Genomic DNA, 18,451 nt, shown 5'->3' with positions numbered 1-18,451 from the left:
CACCCTCAACTCTATGAAGAAAAGTTTAGCATCAGGATTTGAGGGGGGAAAAAACTCATTAACAATCCGTGATCTGCAGATGCCACAAGCTCACTGCTGAAATGAAACAGAATTTGTGGAATTGGTGAACATCAAAGACTTCGACCCTTAATATGGATTACAGTTCAACATAAACAAAAATCCTTACAATTTGTTCAAAAAGCCACATCACGATAAATGTAGAAAATAAAGAATTTTTCCATGAATTCATTTTACTTAGATCCATAATCAACACCCAAGGAAGCAGCGGTCAAGAAAGCAAACGCTTTATAACATTGGGAGTTGGGGAAAAAAATCTTTTTTTAAGGATGTCACTTAGTAGCCAAAGTGTACCTGATCTGAGCCAAGGTCTTTTCAATGGCCTCCTGTGCGGACGGAAACTGGACAGGGAAATCAGGAAGCCTGCCGAAGGGATGCGTTTGGAGTATGGCATTGGGGAACACAATGGACTATACTGACAGGACTGGCAAAACAAACAAAGCTGTATTGATGAAGTACAGCCAGGATGCTTCTGAGAAGAGGAAAGGATGAGACTTTGTCTCATGTATGCTGGAAATGTTTACTGCAAGGATTAGTCTCTGGAGGAGGACATCATCCTTCGTCAAGCAGGGATCAGTGAAAAACAGCTGGATTGGCACAGTGGCTGCAATCACGTAGCCGTAAGAGTGAGGATGACATGGATCAGGCTTTGTTTCCTTGGGTCCATCTGAGTTGAAAATGACTCACTGATACATAAAAACCACCGGGGATTACCTAAATATTACATTTTTAAAATATATCTCGGTTTTAATACAATAGTTTCTCAACTTGGGACATAACTCATAACTATTATAAAGCAGTTTCTTCTCTTCAAAATTCCTACCAAATTGTTTTTAGACTCTTCTTAAGAGTCTATGTGTCTCAGGGAATCCAGGACAGATAAAGCCCTCAGGACCAATAATGAGAGTAGTGATACCAGGAGGGGAAGGGGAAGGTGCGGGAGAAAGGGGGAACCGATCACATTGATCTACATACAACCCCCTCCCTGGAGGATGGCAACAGAAGAGTGGGTGAAGGGAGACACCAGACAGTGTAAGATAGGACAAAATAACAGTAATTTATAAATTTTCAAGGGTTCACGAGGGAGTGGGGAGCGGGGAGGGAGGGGGAAAATGATGAGATGATACTAAGGGCTCAAGTAGAAAGAAAATGTTTTGAGAATGATGGTGGCAACAAATGTACAAATGTGCTTGACACAATGGATGGATGTACGGATTGTGATGTGTTGTACGAGCCCCCAATAAAATGATTTTTTTAAAAGTCTGTGTCCACCACTTTGTGCTACACTAGGATTTTCCTTTTCTTTCTTTTTTTCTACTGTACAATTCCCACGTGTATTAAGTACAAACTGGCATCTGCTGTTAAGACTGGAGGGTTGTTACCTTGAGTAACTGATCTTATGAGGGAGCGTAAAGGGGGTTTCTTAGGGCTGGGGTGGTTCTGTTTCTTGTTTTAGGTGCTGACTATGCATGTGTTTTATCTTGTGGACTTTCATCAAGTTGCACACGTACATGTGTGTACTTTTCAGTATGTTTGTCACACTACAATAAGTTGATTTAGGAAAACCTTTGTATAAATAGCATTGTGACAGGCAAAAGAGGGGCCCCCACAGATACCCAAAAGGAGCTCTGGTGACAGCAGTGCTGATGGAAAGGTCAGCGATGGGAACCCCCCAGTTATTCCCTGGGAGAAAGATACAGATTTTAGCTTATTAAGGCCCATTTCAAATTTCTGACTTCCAGCACGACAAGACAATTTAAAAACACAAAACCATGTTTTTTTAAGCCACTGTGTTTGTGCTAATTTGTTACAGTAGCCAGCGAAAACGAACACAGGTATCCTCTCCTTTTTTTCGAATTGGACCTCCTGATTCTAATTTTGTTATATTTAGCAATAACCTTCTTCTGTATAAGTTCTGTGCTTTAGTAATTGTCCTCGGGAGCCATAGCTGTGCGGTGGTTAAGGGCTTGAAGGTTAATCAAAGAGTGCAGGGTTGAAACCCGCCAGCTCTTCTTCAGGAGAAAGATGCGATTGTCTTCCTCCATCAACTCAAAGGTGACGGTCTTGGAAGCGTCAGGGAGCAGGTGCGCTCCGTCCTGCAGGGTCGCTGTGAGTTGCAATAATGTGACAGCGGTGGGTTTGTCTTTAGTGGGGTTAGTCCTTGCTCTGAGTTCTGGAGCCACAGTGAATAAATTAAATTATCTTCCACTCAATCGTTTTTCAAATATTTAAACAGTCAGCGACCTTTCTTCATTAAAGTACACGGCTCTAGGCCAAAAAATCAACCAATTTCACGTAGGTCCACTGTTTTGAGACTTGTTACCATCATGATTTCCTTTCTTGGTATGCGTTGGTCAGCATCTCTCTAAAACTTCACTAGCATGCACCGAAACAAGTATTTCCAGTCAGGTCTCAAAAATGAGCATCTGCTGGAATCATTGCTTTCTTTTTACCCTCCTTTAAATGCCAACTGAGATTTCACTAACTTTGTGAGAGTTGTATCACCTTCCTAGTTACACCAACCTCGCAATTGATGAAAATATCTACATATTACCTACACTAATATTAGATAGACCATAGACATGGTTTATGCCCTGGGCTTTAATTGATCATTTTGATACCTTGTACTCTTATTTATAAACTCAGGATGCAATCAATGCTACCTCATTAAATTATGTGATATATGTGCATACTTGAGATCATGACCACTCACTGCCATCTAGTCGATTCTGACTCATCAGTTCCCTCTTGGACAGAGTGGAACTGCCCCTGTGGTTTCCCAAGCTGTCAGTCGTGACGGAGTTTGAACTGCTGACTTTGGGGTGAGTGGCCCACTGTGTCACCCTCTATGCCACCAACTCAGAAAGACCAGACTCACTGCTGCCGAGTCCTTTCTGACTCGGAAACCCTACAGGACAGGGTAGAACGGCCCCCTTGGGTTGGCTGAGACTGATGCTCTTTATGGGAGTAGAAAGCCTTGTCTTTCTCCCAAGGAGCCGTGGTTGGTTTCAAATTGCTAACCTCGAGTTAAGCAGTTCAACTTATAACCCATTGTGCCCCAGTAACTCCTTAAATCACTTAAAATAGTGGCTGATAAATGTTAGGAAAGCATTCAACAAATGTGGGGGGTTTTCCTTTTCTTGTAAAATAGTGTTATTGATATCTAATTTCATATTTTATAAACTTCCATAGTTAAGTTGATTTTGAGAAGAGTTATATATACATCGTTTTATCAGCTCTAGTGCTCCCTCCCCCCTCCCACATTCATTGTTTGCTCCCCAATCCCTTCACCCTCCCCACCCCACCCCTATACTCTTCTCATCATTATTATTGTTTCTATTAATATTCTTATCACTTAGGAATCACTCTCAAACATTCTACGAATTTTTCTCCACCATGAGAAATGTGGGCCATTTGATGTATTTACTTTTACAATGCGGTGATTCACTTTTAACTCCCACCCCATGACTCGGTAGAACTGTACAAAGGGGAGATGTTCGTGTCCCACAAAGAGGATTAGGTAGCATGTGATATTGGCAATCAGATGCCTGGCCTCCTTTGTGGGGATAGGCCCAGGCAAAGGAGGTTCATGAAGCATGAGGGTTGGTCACTTTTTGCCAACCTGCGAGGCTTAGATTGAGCCATCCTAGAGGTGGAACGCTGGATTTTGCTGCTATCGTGAAGGCAGCATCATGCATGGAGCATGTCCTTGTGTCCTCAGATCGCCAGGCTGAACCATCGCAGTCCCCGAGACCAAGGTCTGTGTCCCCAGAGACAACCAGAAGCAGCAGCAGAGACACAGTAGCAACAGCGTCAGCAGACACAAGCGGCCGTCACAAAGCAGAGCAGTTGGCTTCCTGGCCCGCAGAGTGACAAAGCTGAGTGCCTTCAGGAAGGAAGGCTTGTCCGTGGAGTCAGGTGCCTCTGGGCACTTAATTGACAAGGCTGAAAGCTCTGTAGCCTTTGACCAAGCAGGACAGAGACCAGACCTAGGGTCCGAGTACCAACGAGAGGGCTTTGGCTGTGGCAAAGCTGAGAAGAGCTGTCTTCATCCAAAAACTGTAGCCTGAGTTGTTTCTGACCCTAACTATAGCTTATTACTTTCCCAATAAATCCCGTAACTGTGAGTGAGGTCTTTGATTTTGGTGTGGCCATTGCAGTGAACGGTTGAACCCAGCAGAGAAGTTAAAGGTGGCAGGAAAGGGATGGTTGGTGTCCAAATAGGTTCAAAGGTTGGAAGGTAGGGAGGCATGCCTGATGCTGCCTTACAGAAACCTTCCCCGGCCTCTGATATTGATGTGCTTGACTCTCTCTTTCCCGTGTCAAGTTAGAGGAGGGCAGCTCCCACCCCAAGCCAGGTCTACAACCCTTGAAGGAAAACAGTAGAAACACCATCGTAATGTGATATGTTACCTGAGAAGGTATCACCATAATAAAAAAATACGAAGAGCACATGTACACCCTGACTATACTTTACATGTGGGCATTTTTAAATATGCGCTCTACATGAATGCCTAAACCCAGTCTGGCTGGATGACGAGAGACAGAAATAATACCAGTAATTTTGAGAGGAAGGTGATAGTAGGAAGAATAACTAAGTAGTGAAAGGTTATTAATGACCAAAATGAGTAAAAGAGACTGCAAAAAGGATATAGGAATTAATAGGAAATGCAGAAAACAGCTGAGGAGAATGCCCAAGGAATGAACAAACTTGAGGAGCCCCACACTCGCTCCTAAAGATGAGATTCCAATCCCACTGCAGAGGGCGTGACGGGCAGCAGTTGGCAGTGAAGTTGACTGGAGTCTTGAAGAATTGGGGATTCTAGTAGGAAGTCTCCCGTTGGCATGCTAGAGAAACCTTGTGGACAGTGAGCATCACTGGTCTCCCACAAGCTGCGGGTAAGAGTTTTTTTTAAAAAAACACCTCACTGCCAGGTAGTCCAGTCAAACCAGTGGTGACCCTATAGAATAAGATAAAACTGCCTCTGTGAGTTCCCAAAAGGCTTTTAGAAGCATCAAGCCTCATATTTCTCCAAAGGAGCAGCTGGTGGGTTTGAACTACTGACCTAGTGGTCAGCAACCCAGCATATTCCACCAGGACTTGCTGCTGGTAGAAATAAGAAAAACACATTGGAACCTGCTCCTGGTTCGGGAAGCCTTGCAGTTTTCCTGCAGCGCCCCCTATTGACAAACTCTACCATTAGACTGATTGACAAAGCCATGTTTACAAGGACCGGCTCCATTTCACAAAGCAAAGGAATTTGTTTTGATATTTAAGTGGATTTTGATCTGAGAGGCAATCAATTGATAAATGGTAGAGCCATAATCCAACACGGCAATTGTAGTAATCTAAATATTCTAATGTTGATATCCAGGTGTTTCAAATTCTGATACAGGTTTTTTATTTTCCTAGAAAAAGTGATAACATCTTTACACAATTGATGTATGTATGGATTGTGATAAGTAAGAGTTGTATGAGCCCCTAATAAAATGATTTAAAAAAAGAAAAAGAAAAAGTGATAACCAAAAAAAATGTTAGAGCAGAAAGATCCACAGAAGTATAACAGTCAGGAAAAAAAAAGGATACAGTCAGTTAACTAATATCTACTGGGTGACTACAAACACTACCTTTTCAAAGCCCACACTACTGAGAAAGACTCATAAATGGACAATTGAATAGAAGCGTGCGTAAGAAGATAAACGAATAAGACCTGCACATTTATGACTACTTCCTGTTAAGATAAAAAGATGGATAACACTCCCCAAGGTTTGACATGAGTCCTGTTGAACTATTTTACTCTGAAAACTCCAGTGTCAAGAAATTCAGGCAAATTAGATTAAGTGCAAAAAAAGGAAGATGGGAATGATTAATGGAATAGAGAGATTGGCTTCTTAGGGGAAAGGCTAACAGAAATAAATCTCCATAAACTCACTAAGTGACAAGGAAGGCAGAGAGCTGACAAGCATGAGTCAGAGGGAAAACAAAATGACTGCAATGAAGGAATAGCTCTGTAAATGGAATTTAGTCAAACTCAACAAAATTAAAAATTGGGCAAGATGCAGCCTTGAGTTATTTCCTTGAGAATGGATGTATTTCCAACAGAAAAAAATTAGCATATGTTGAAGGGTGAAAAGCTTGCGTCGCGCCTGGGAACTGAACACTCTGATGAGCAGTCAATTAGGCTAATGCAAAAGGTTATGTAGAGATGCAAGAATGTCTCACTCAGTGAACAAGTTCTTTTGTGTCAAAGGTGAACTGGGCAGAGAGCGTGTGCTGAGAAATACTGAATAATTAAAAGAGTAATTTAGTTGATACGAAGGGCTCAAATAGAGTAAATGTTTAGAAAATAATGATGGCAACATATGTACAAATATGCTTGACACAATTGATGTATGCATTGTTATAAGAGCTGTAAGAGCCCCCAATAAAATGATCTTTAAAAATTAAAATAAAATAAATAAGAGTACTGTGAAGTAACAAATAGGAAGAAGGTTAGAAGCAGCTATATCTTGGAGAATGCTGAAGGTTTGTAGACCATGGGAGTAACTGAAGGAACCCCGCTCCACCCCACTCACTCTTGTTTTTTGAGCCATATTATTACCAACTGCAAGGGGTCAGGAAAGCCTCTCCTTGTATTAACCAACCCAGAGACCAGGTGGATTCCAGAAACTCCTTCCTGCAGGCACGCTGTGAAGGGAAACAACCAGGTTTCTCCTCTGAGCTGTTGCAGAGCAAGTTTAAGAAACAGGTCTTTTTTTTACAATGATTAAAAGATGAGATTAGCAAGCTTTTCACAGTGTCATAGGATACAATCAACACTCTAAGAAGCAAGCTTTGCAATGATCATTGGGAAAATGTCTTTATCTACATTTCACTAGGGGCCGTTAGACCACCATTCCTGAAGCTTCATGTTTATCTACATTGGGGTGATGCTTCCCTGCCTGGCTTTTCCAGATCACCACCCCTGCGGCCCCTGCCTGGGGATGCTTGTGTCTGACTACTTATCCTAATGGTCTTGCTAGCCTCCTTCCTAAGTTAGAACATCTCTGCTGAGGAAGCTTAAAAGGAACTTTTACTGCAAGGCAGGGAGCTGCTACACTTTAAATTTTTAACTAACTAAATCTGAAATTTGTGTTATATTTCTAGTATTGATTACAGCAGGCTAACTCTTCCACTGACCTACATAAAATCAACGATATGTGCTAGGTAGAAGATGTGGAGATCTTGGGACAAGAATACTAGCTTGGAGACTTTTTCACCGGTCTAATGAGAGTGTGTCTCTCTAGATCCGCGGTTCTCAACCTGTGGCTCACGACCCCTTTGGGGGTCAACCGACCCGTTCACAGGGGTAGTCCAATTCATAACAGTAGCAAAATTGCAGTGATGAAGTAGCAATGAAAATAATTTTATGGTTGGGGGGTCACCACAAAATGAGGAACTGTATGAAAGGGTCACGGCATTAGGAAGGTTGAGAACCGCTGCTCTAAATTAATGGTTAACTGTTTGGTTCTCCTGTTTATACCTTTATGGTTATACTAGGTGTGGCATTTTATTTGCTTGCTTGTTTTTTAAGTTATTCTTTTTCACATTTATAAAGGAATCGTGAATTGCAGAGATGTGTGTGTGTGTGTGTGTGTGTGTGTGTGTGTGTGTGTGTGTGTGTGAGTGACAGAGAGAGAGAAGCTTGGATGTAAATTCGAGATGGATATGTGAATATATACATTCCTTTTAGACTTAAAGATGGAGTGAAAATGAAACACAATTGTGTAAGCCTCCTTCCTAGCTGGAAACACATCGAGACATGTGACAGCTTACCTTACCTGGATGATATCTCTATCTAGAACCAGAGTCCCTGTGTTAACTGGGGGTACCAGAGGAAGACAGTCTCTTGGGTTTTTTCCCTTCTCTTTCTCTCTTTTTCTATGAATCAGTCTTCACACATTCTCTCCCTGGCCCTTCTATGAAAGCAGTCATCCTTTAAACGTGTGAGACAAAAGGTTTGATGCACACCAGTGAGAAAGCTGAAATCCGACAGGAACTGGGTGGACTGTTTAAATCTTTATCATTTCTAAGCTAGTCTCTTTTCCAAATTTTGCCAGGTCCTCAGCCACAATTAATCTGGAACTCTTTCATTTGCCATTATTCTCTTAGATTCCCACTTACCTCCTCCTTCTGTCCCAGAGACCCCAAACCAAGCACCCTGACTCTAGTTGACCGCGAGCTTCTGAGACGGTAGATCTCTCGAGGAGCAGAGAGCCTCGTCTTTCTCCCACGGAGCGCCTGGCGAGGCCCGTCCTCCACTCGGACTCCCTTTCTACCTCACAGGTCCTTGAAAAACTAAACTGAGCCTTTGGTCAATGAAACTTAGTAAAATAAGGAGCTTTTTCAAAGTTTTTGAATCCTGAATATATGTCTGTACATAGTCAGCACATGTACACACACAGTCCAAAATAAACACACAGATTTACATGTATTGCATAACAGTAAAAATGAAGGAATCTTTGTGTGGAAATGGTTAAGCATTTGGCTACTAATAAAAGAGCGGGAAGTTCAAACCCACTGTGGCTCAGCCGGAGAAGAGAAGGCCTAGCAGCCATCCCCGTAAAGGGCCCAGCCTAGAAGCCCCTGAGGGGCAGTGGTCCCGTGAAGTGGAAACAAAGCGAAACTGGACAGAGTTGTTCCTCGGATACCCTAGCAAAACCTCTACATGTGTTCTAGCCAAACAGTTGTGACCATTTAGATAAACAGACCCTATGCTTACTCTGAGGAAGCCTCTGATTTTACTAACAACCTTAACCATGCAAGAATATGCTCTGGAAGTTCAGCCAGCCCACTTGCATGGTAGCTTCTACATTCGTTATTCCCAGAATTAACCGCGGCATCTCTGAAAAACAGATGTGATAAAAGAAGCATTGATCTTTATAAAACGCTGTTGTATATTTGGGCTACATTGTCTACCAAGAAGTACCTTCTTTTAATACATATATCATTTAATACATATTTCAGTCACATCAAGTAGAATTGTACGAGTCCTGCCACAATCCATTCCAACCCTTCTTTTACTACATGGGCTCTTTGACATCATCTCCCCTTTACCCCACCATCACCACTCTACCCCTCCCCCTGAGCCCCTTATTTTACTTGCTGTCCCTATAGTTTCATCACTTGCTGTCCCTATAGGGCCATCGACCCCAAAAATGGAAAAGCATAAAGCACAGCTTCAAGAGGGTGACCTCCACTGACAGAGCACCTCTGAGATACACTACTGCGAATGAACAAATGATGCAGGCTGCACCTGATCTGGTTTCCAAAATTTGTCAAAAACCATACCAGAACTAGGATCTCTATCTTCATGTAACTTACTCCTTCTAATGCCTTTAGTGAAATGAATTAAATACAAGATTCCAATGACCGTGATCCAGAGAGTGAAGACCATTTGGGGAGGGGGGTGGTGGTGTCTGTCCTATGAACAGCACAACGTTATTGTTAATAGTTGACTTTGAATTAAAGTAGTTTTGCCCCATCCTTTGATTTGATTTCTAGTTCCTTAACTCTCAACCTTTGTTGCATAAAGTTGGGAGCTTTAGAAGCCCCCTGATTTCTAAGCCACAACCCCCAGACTAATTGAATCAGAATACGAGAGTAGGCCTGTATTGTTTTGTGTGGTTTTTGTTCATTGATAGTAGAGGACCTTCTTTTTTGAATATTCTTTTGTCAGTTGCCCTACTCTTTCCAGTAGGTTCGATCCTAAAACCATCTCTTTCATAAAGTTTTGTTTGCTCTCTGTGCCGTGCCTAACACTTCCTATTTCTTCTGCATCTAAAGTCTCGGTGTAACTCTATTTCACTTTAGTATTTGTCAAATTCTACCCTAATTATGATTGTATTTGTACCCCTTTACACTTATTTGATGTTCCTTGAGGGTGGAAGCCATGTCCTACTGATGTTACAATCTACAACTCCTAATTTTGTGCCTGACTCATAATAAGTACAAAACAATTGGTTATTCAATTTAATTTATGGAGCCAGCTATCATAATTGAAAATGATCCCGTCTTAGTTATTATTGTCAGAATGTCTGCTAAGAAACCATTACAATTGTCCTTCCTTGTGCTAGGGAGTTTATTAATATTCTTCAGATTATATTTTAATGACAATCTGTGAGAGAAAATAAAAAAGAAATACTTTTGTGTATTCATCTACTCATATGAAATTGGTTTATGAATTCAAAGGGATTAAAGAAAATTGATTGCATATATTGTGAAACCCACTGGATTGTGATTTCTTCTTCTCTAAATGAAAAAGTTTAAATGAAATTCCAGAAAAAGTTACTTGGGCTTCATTTAATCTTGAGAGATAAAAAGAAAGTATGTGGGTGTCTGACTCTAAACAATTATGTTAGCAAGTCTTTTTCCCACGAAGTCTTGAGGAAATCTGAACAATTAGAATAAAGGTATGCTGAGAAGCAAAATGAAAGCTATAAATGTGTATTCGATTTTAAAAATAGAAGAAAGACATAAAGTATAAACCATCTGTTTACGCTACATATTAAAAACTATCATATCACCTTTGAAAAAAATGGAGTCCCTGCCACAGGTCAGTGGATGGTAGTCCCAAACAAGAAGCCACAGCCTGGATTCCTCGTTGTTGTTAGGAGCCGTGGGGTCAGATGCAGCTTACAGCGACCCTACGCACCACCGAACGTAACACTGCTGAACTTGCACCATCCTCACAAGGCTCTCATGCTCAAGGTCATTGTCAGAGCCACTGTTTCAATCGATTTTGTCAAGAGTCTTCCTCTTTTTTTTCTCCCCTCTACCTTACCCACCATGCTGTCCTTTTCTGGGCACGGGACCCTCCTGATACCCTCAACACCTAATTTATTATCACGTTAGCTTTCGTGGCCGGAGGGCTAGAATCTCATGAAAAGACCAGTGCTGTCATATAGCTGTAAAGGTTTATCTCTTAAAAGCCAAAATAGATTAACACCACTCTCACTTTTCAAGGAGGGGAAAGGTGGATCTTCTCTCTCGGCAATACATTTCTAGGGTACACAAACTACTGTAGAAACGGGAATGTGACTCTTGGCAATGTCATCTTCTGTTGGCTAATGTCAAAGAGAGAAACAGAAGTGATTTTTCAAAAGAGAGAGAATCCAGGGGATGGGGGTGGTGGGGGTGGGGGTGGGGGGAGATGGGAAGAAAACGATTGAGGAGGCTGCAGGTCCTGTGGGGGTCGGGGGGTGGGGGGTCAGGGGGAGCATGGCCCACGTGAGCTCTTCTCATCACTTTGCATCTCTCCTTTCTCTTGGAAATCTAGCTTGGTTTTACAGCTTCTGACCTGAGCTAACTGCTGTTCAGGCATTTCAGTTAAAAGTCTAAAATCTGCAGAGAAAAGCAGCCTCGTCTTGATGACCAAGACCTATCTGTGTGAGCATTTCGTTTCATTGCTAACCTTGACAGGTAGAAGGGAATCCTTACTGGTGGGGGACCAGACCATTCAGACAACTTAGCGATGCTGGTTCTTATAGCTATGTCTTAGCAATTTAGATAGAAGAATAACGAGGTAGGTCGAACGTGATATCTTAAGCAGCAAGTAGAAAAATATAAGGCACTTTCATGTTCTTATGTATTTGTAAGCATTGGGCAGTTGGAAACCACCAGCAGCTCCGCAGGAGAAAGGCTGAGCTTTCTACCCCTGGAACAGTAGTTCCGGTCCCAGAAACCCACCAGGGCGCCTATGAGTCAGCACTGACTTGATGGTCACCAGCAAGATAAGATTATGGAAGTAGTTCCTAGAGGTGCAGATATGCGAATGAGGCATCCCTCGCGTCCACATTAATAACACATTTATGAATAGTGGGATGTGTCGTGTTTTGTTCCTGTAGTTGAAACTGTGCTGGCTGAGGTTATAATATGAACAGCAAGAGTCTCAGAAAAAGAAAAAGCTATAAACAGCTTATCCACATCTCTCTGACTGTATTCGGTTCATCTGCAAATAGCTGAGAATGTTCATTATGTAGAGTTTCAACATTTATTGGCCCATCCACCAATAGCTATTTAATTCACCGAACATGTCAATCACAACTTCTGGTTAAGAGTAAATGCTTACATTTGTACTAGTTAATGCTCAAGATTATTTTATTTTTAATACTATTGCCGAACCCTGGTGGTGTCATGGTTTACATGTTGGGCCAATAACCACATGGCCGGAATTTTGAAACCATCAGCTGATCCATGGGAAGAAGATGAGGGTTTTGACACCCAGAAAAAGTTATAGTCTAGGAAACCCACAAGAGCAGTTCTACTCTGTTCTTTAGGGTCTCTGTGAGTTGGAATAAACTCGGTGGCAGGATGAGTTTTAGTACCATTGCTATTATGATTGCTGCTATTACGTTTCTGATTGCTAGACCCTAGTAGGGAGTTGAAACCGAGAAACACAAATGTATAGGGTGTCTGGCATTGGGGGAATGTATGTGGAGGAGCCCTGGGGGTGTTAAGGTCAAGTACTCACCAGCTAACCAGAAGGTTGGCTGTTTGAACCTATCCAGGTGTCACGGGAAAAATGTATGATGATTTTCTCCCACAAAGATCACAGTAAAGAACACGCTAAGACCCAAAGCACTGCCGTCAAGTGGATGAGGATTCATAAAGATCCTATAGAGCAGCGGTTCTCAGCCTGTGGGTTGCAACCCCTTTGCGGGTCAAACAACCCTTTCACCGGGGTCACCTGATTCATAACAGTAGCAAAATTACAGTTATGAAGTAGCAACGAAAATAATGTTATGGTTGGGGGTTCACCACAACATGAGGAACTGTATGAAAGGGTGGCGGCATTCGGAAGGTTGAGAACCACGGCTATAGAGAGTTTTGATTCTTTGTAAGTCTTTAAAAGAGTCAACAGCCTCATGTTTATCCCTCCATGCAGCTGCTGAGTTTGAACCACTGGCCTTGCGGTTAGTGGTCCACTGCATACCCAACAGCACCACCAGGTTTCCTTAAAAAGTCTATAGGCCAGATTGTATATCATACAGGCTCACTACAAGTCCAAAAAAAACACTTAATGGCACCTAACAATGGCAATACAAAGATTGACAGGACCTTTATAAGTCTTGTGGAAAATTCACATTTTTAATTAAAGATCCTCATCACCTTGCTTATAATCCTTACAGCTACTTTCTTTAACACCTCATCAAAAACAAAATAATGTATATCAACATCCCAAGATTCTAAGCTATTAAGATACAGGTAGTCCCAAATTTATGACAGGGTTCTGTTACTACATTAAAGCAGTTCTTATAAAAGTCAATACCTTTTTTAGTTTTTATTATTATTACTTTAGTAGCAGTATCTTTATAAATATGATGTTTGTCTTTAGAGTTTTGAAGCATTACATAAAAATATACAGACATATTTAAATAAATACATGTTACTAACAGTAAAACATACATAAAAATCAAAAGGAGAACTAGATAGTTGTAAGTGTGGTTCATAGTAGCTCAAATGCAGTGAATTGGAGGGACCGTTCACTGTCATCAAGTCTATGGTAACTCACAGCCATCCTAAAGGGCAGGGTAGAACTGCCTTTATGGATTTCCAAGACTATACCCCTTTGAGAGAGTAGAAAGCCTCATCTTTACCCTGCAGACCTGCAGGTGGTTTCAAACTGCTGAACCTGTGCTTAGTAACCGACGATACCACCAGGGACTGCCCACATGTAAGTGAACAAATCCCTAGAGAAGTAGAAGTTAGACTTTTGATTTCTTTTTTTTTCCCTCTCCTTTGAATGGTGAGTACTTGGTTTGTGTTATTCAAGCATGACTGCTAGTATGCATACATTATTCTGTGAACATACTCTGAAGGAGCCTTGGTGGTGCAGTAGTTAAGCACTTGACTGCCAACTGAAAGGTCAGCAGTTTGAACCCACCTGTTGCTCTGTGAGAGAAAAATGTCGCAGTAAGTAGTACAGCCTTGGAAACTGTTCAGGACACCATTCTATAGCAACCAACAATGTCTCTAAAGCCAAGGAACAATGCACCCTTCTGGCTCTTTCAAATTGTCGGATGTTAGAATAATAAAGTTGTGAGATTGAAACATTTTGAAGAGTAAAATACAGATCTTTCATTCTGTTAAGATTTTTTCCAGGTTCCATGGTGTTGTGAAAAGACGACAAAATGTTGCGTACGAGTGATACAAACCTGGCCCAGGTACTGAGGTCTTCGGCACCATGGTCTTTGGTCTTTGATTACACTGTAACATAGTTGTTATCAAAGATCAAAAGGTCTTTGGTCTTTTGATTACACTATCAAATAGTTGTTTTGAACACTTAACGCTTACAGGAAATAATGCATGTAAAGGGCTTTGTAAAGTCAATATTGCAAGTTGAAGGCCCTACTTTTATGTTACTTTAGGGAGTGTAAAAGTGAGACTCATCACTGAGATGCACTATTAATTCCTATTTATATATCCTAAAATATTAAATTATTGTTGGTAAGACTCAGCAAAGGTTTTCTTGTTTTGTTTTGTCTTTTTAAAAAATTTCTCAGCTTACAGTATTGAACTAGCAATTTTTAAAAAAGAATTTGTAAGGAAATCACATTTCTATTTACAATTTCTATAATGAACAAGCCGTTGGCGTTTTTTGTTTCGATCACTGGGTCAGTGTTGACTCACGAGTCCTGTAGAGAAGTAACAACTGCATCAGGATGAACGGAGAAAAGAGTGAAGCTGCCAAGGACTTTGTCTTGTCTGCATCCACCATCAATGCTCATGGAAGCAGCAGGCAAGAAATCAAACATTGAATTGCATTTAGCAAATCTGCTGTGGAAGATGTCTGTAAAGGGTTCAAGAGCAGGGCTGTCATTTTGAGGAGGAGGAGGGTGGGCCTTCCCCAAGCCATGGTACCCTGGGTCACCTCAGGTGCATAAGCAAGAGGGAAAGTGAGTAAGGGGAACTGTAAAAGAACCAACTGCTCCCCAACACATAACCCACTCCACCGATTTCAACCACAGAAAAGACAAAGGGTCCAATCAAAAACGAGGAAAGGGCATAAACAGACATTGTCGTTGAAGAAGACAGATGGCTAACTGATCATTAAACGAAGAGGAATCCGGCATCAGGATTGAAGGAGACTTAGCAACATGCGGATGACACAACCTAACACGCTGAGAGCGAGGATGGTCAGGATCGGCAGGGTTTTGTACTGTTTTTAACAGGGTCGCAGGCTCAGTGGTCTCTAACAACAGCAGATCTCGTCTTCGTTCACATTTGTTTACGAGTCTTCCAAAAATGTTCTTGAGCATTTTGATGTGTTGTATGTGTCCTGCTCAGCCATTCCCACACAAGTTCATTCCGTAACATTGGTTGCTCACCATGTCCAGAACTCACCGTGTCCACCCTATCTTCCCCGTTTCTGTCCTCCACTCGCCCTACTTCCTCCTCGCGTTCTCATCTTTGCTTTTGAGTAATTGTTGCCTCTTTGATTTCATTTTGATTATTCTAAGGAGCCGATCTTTTACAGGCCAATCTATTTTGTGACTTAAAGATGACTTCCAGGATTGGATTCCACCCTAGGTTAAAAGAATATCTTAGTGCGATCGTCTGAGGGCTGCATTCAGTCTCGCTTAGTGTCATAAGTCTGGTGTTTCTTATGAATTTAAGGTCCTTGTATGGTTTTCTCATGCAAACCCGGCATGAGATGCTCTGTCCTCAGTCAGAAGGTGGTGGTAGCGGCACCATCGAGTTCTGCTCTCAGCCAGAGACAGCTTCATCGCAGTTCCATTAAGTGTTTGGACATGTTTAAAAGTTTCAATAACTTTCCCCCTATGTGCCTTATTTTATTTTCTATTTAATATAAGTTATATATTAGACAATACATAGCAATAATAATAATATCTAGTAAGCATATAGGAGGGAACTTCAAAAGTTCCTGAAAAAAATCCATTACCTTTTAATTTCATTTTCCATGAAAATTTTGAAGACATCTTTTAAAAATATATATATATACAGTATATATACACATATGCCTGCAACTATCCATATATATATATATATATATATATGTATTTCTATATACTCTACCAGACTTACATAGCATACATATATATTTTTATCTTCCAGGAACTTTATAGTTTTAGCTTTACCATTTACATCTTTGAACCATTCTGAGTTCATTTTTGTGCATGATCTACTTCATTTTTTTTTGCATGTGAATATTCAATCTTGAAGGAACCTTTTTTTTAAATCATTTTATTGAGGCTCGTACAACTCTTATCACAATCCATACATCCATCCATTGTGTCAAGCGCATTTGTATATTTGTTGCCCTCATCATTCTCAAAACATTTACTTTCTACTTGAGCCCTTGGTATCAACTCCTCATTTTTCCCCCTCTCTCCCCCTCCCTCCCCCCGTCATGAACCCTTGCTAATTTATAAATTATTATTATTTTGTCATATTTACACTATCCAATGTCTCCCTTCATCCACTTTTCTGTTGTCTGTACCCCAGGGAGGAGGTTATATGTAGATCCTTGTAATCGGTTCCTCCTTTCTACCTCACTCTCCCGGTATCACTACTCTCAGCACTGGTCCTGAAGGGACCATCTGTCCTGGATTCCCCGTGTTTCCAGTTCCTATCTGGTCCAGTGTCCATCCTCTGGTCTAGCCAGATTTGTAAGGTAGAATTGGGATCATGATCCGGGGGAGCCCGGGGTGTGGAAGCATTTAGGAACTAGAGGAAAGTTGTATGTTTCATCATTGCTACACTGCACCCTGACTGGCTTGTCTCCTCCCCGCAACCCTTCTGTAAGGGGATGGAAAGGACCATTTATTAAAGAGACTGTCTCTTCCATATTTGATGGACTTTGTACTTTGTCAGCTGCCTATAGATGGATGGATTTACTACTGAGTTCTGATTTTTTTATTTTTAAGGGAGCTTCAAAAGTTCATGGAAACGGAATGAAAAGATAATGGAATTTCTCAACGAACTTTTTGAAGGCCCTTCCTGGTTATTTGTTAGTGTAACAATGGCAGGCTATTTTGGTTACTACCTTTCTACATTAATTTTTGAAATTTAAAAGTAAAAGACCTCCTACTTTGATCTACATTGTTGTATTAGCGATCCAAACCTCCTTCCTTTCGGTTTGAAATTGAAGATTAATTTTTCCATTCTATTAAAAATGCTATTGGGATTGGGATTGCATTACATCTATAGCTCACTTTTGGTAGTGTTGACATCTTCACAATGCTAAGTCTTCTAAGACACAGATATGGAATGTTTTTCCATTAATGTATCTCCTTTAAACTCTTGCAGGAGTTTTCCTTGTGTCTCTTGTTTGTCCCTGGCTAGATGTATTCCTATGTGTTTTATCCTTTGGAGGCGATGTACACCGTTTTGTTTTCTCGCTGTACTTTTTGAGTTTTCATTGTTAATGTAGAGGAAGCCAACAGATTTTTCACCTTAATCTTTTGGCCTGCTCCCCTTGTTTCACACCAGTTTCTCCCTCTCCTGTTGGGGATTCTATACCATTGCCTTCTTGTGCTTCCTGCCTACGAGAGCAGGTGGCTTTGTCTTAAGATGTCTGTGCTGTGCTGTTCCAATGGGAAAGGCATGTCTGGTCTGTGCTTCTCATTTGCTGATTTCATTTGGTTTCTTCTGCCAATTAATGCTAGCTCTAATCCTTATCATTCCTTTTGGTGCTCAGGCTTCAAGGATGGTCACCTCCTGTGTCTGTTTCACTTGGTGGCTTGAGTCCTTACTGTCGGGAGACAGTATGATGTGTAACAAGCTGCCCTCTGGGAGCATCTCTGAAAGGAAATTTGCTTTGCTACCTGCTCTCCTATTTCATCCTTAATCACACGATCTGTTATTAGTCTCTACATTGCCAAATACATAATAATTTGATATTACATTATAAAAAATTGGACTGTACCTTATAAAGCCCTTTGGATATATAATTGCATTGTAAAATTAGTCTCTAAGCACTAACATAACTATCATGCTATTACATCATAAATTAATGCCAACGTGAGTGTGGTTGAAACAAATTCCACTAACTTTTTGTTTCCCTTCTAGTGGCTATGTCTTTGACTATGATTACTACAGAGATGATTTCTACAACCGGTATGTAATTTCTGTTCCATTCTTTCCCACCTTTGATTTCGCTTTCTCTTTCCTTCTTAACAGTTTTGTGTACTTGACTCAGATCCACTTGACTATAGAGTTTAATATTATACAGTTAAAATAAAGCACTAAGTCCTAATATGGACATAGTTTATATTTCAATTATATGGATTAAAGTATGATATAATATATTTGGGGTTTTAAGATTTTTGAGGTACTTAAGCTTAAAGAATAGTTTCTATTATTAGATGA

The 18,451-nt window shown here is 41.0% G+C and overlaps 1 protein-coding gene across 3 annotated transcripts in view; it reads left to right on the top strand.

Moving 5' to 3' along the window:
* RALYL (RALY RNA binding protein like) overlaps positions 1–18,451 on the top strand; it is an 832,089-nt gene that overhangs the window by 705,004 nt on the left and 108,634 nt on the right. For all 3 annotated transcript variants that reach the window (XM_045287689.1, XM_045287683.1, XM_045287690.1), the window contains one exon: positions 18,152–18,199. In XM_045287689.1, the coding sequence (XP_045143624.1) occupies positions 18,152–18,199 (48 nt within the window). The remainder of the gene's footprint in view (positions 1–18,151; positions 18,200–18,451) is intronic.

This window comes from Echinops telfairi, unplaced genomic scaffold (assembly GCF_000313985.2).
Source record: "Echinops telfairi isolate 266 unplaced genomic scaffold, ASM31398v2 ScPeMD7_1;HRSCAF=3_0, whole genome shotgun sequence".
Lineage (NCBI taxonomy): Eukaryota > Metazoa > Chordata > Mammalia > Afrosoricida > Tenrecidae > Echinops > Echinops telfairi.
The sequence above is the reverse complement of the archived record's forward strand: the minus strand, read 5'-3'. Positions and strand labels throughout refer to the sequence as shown.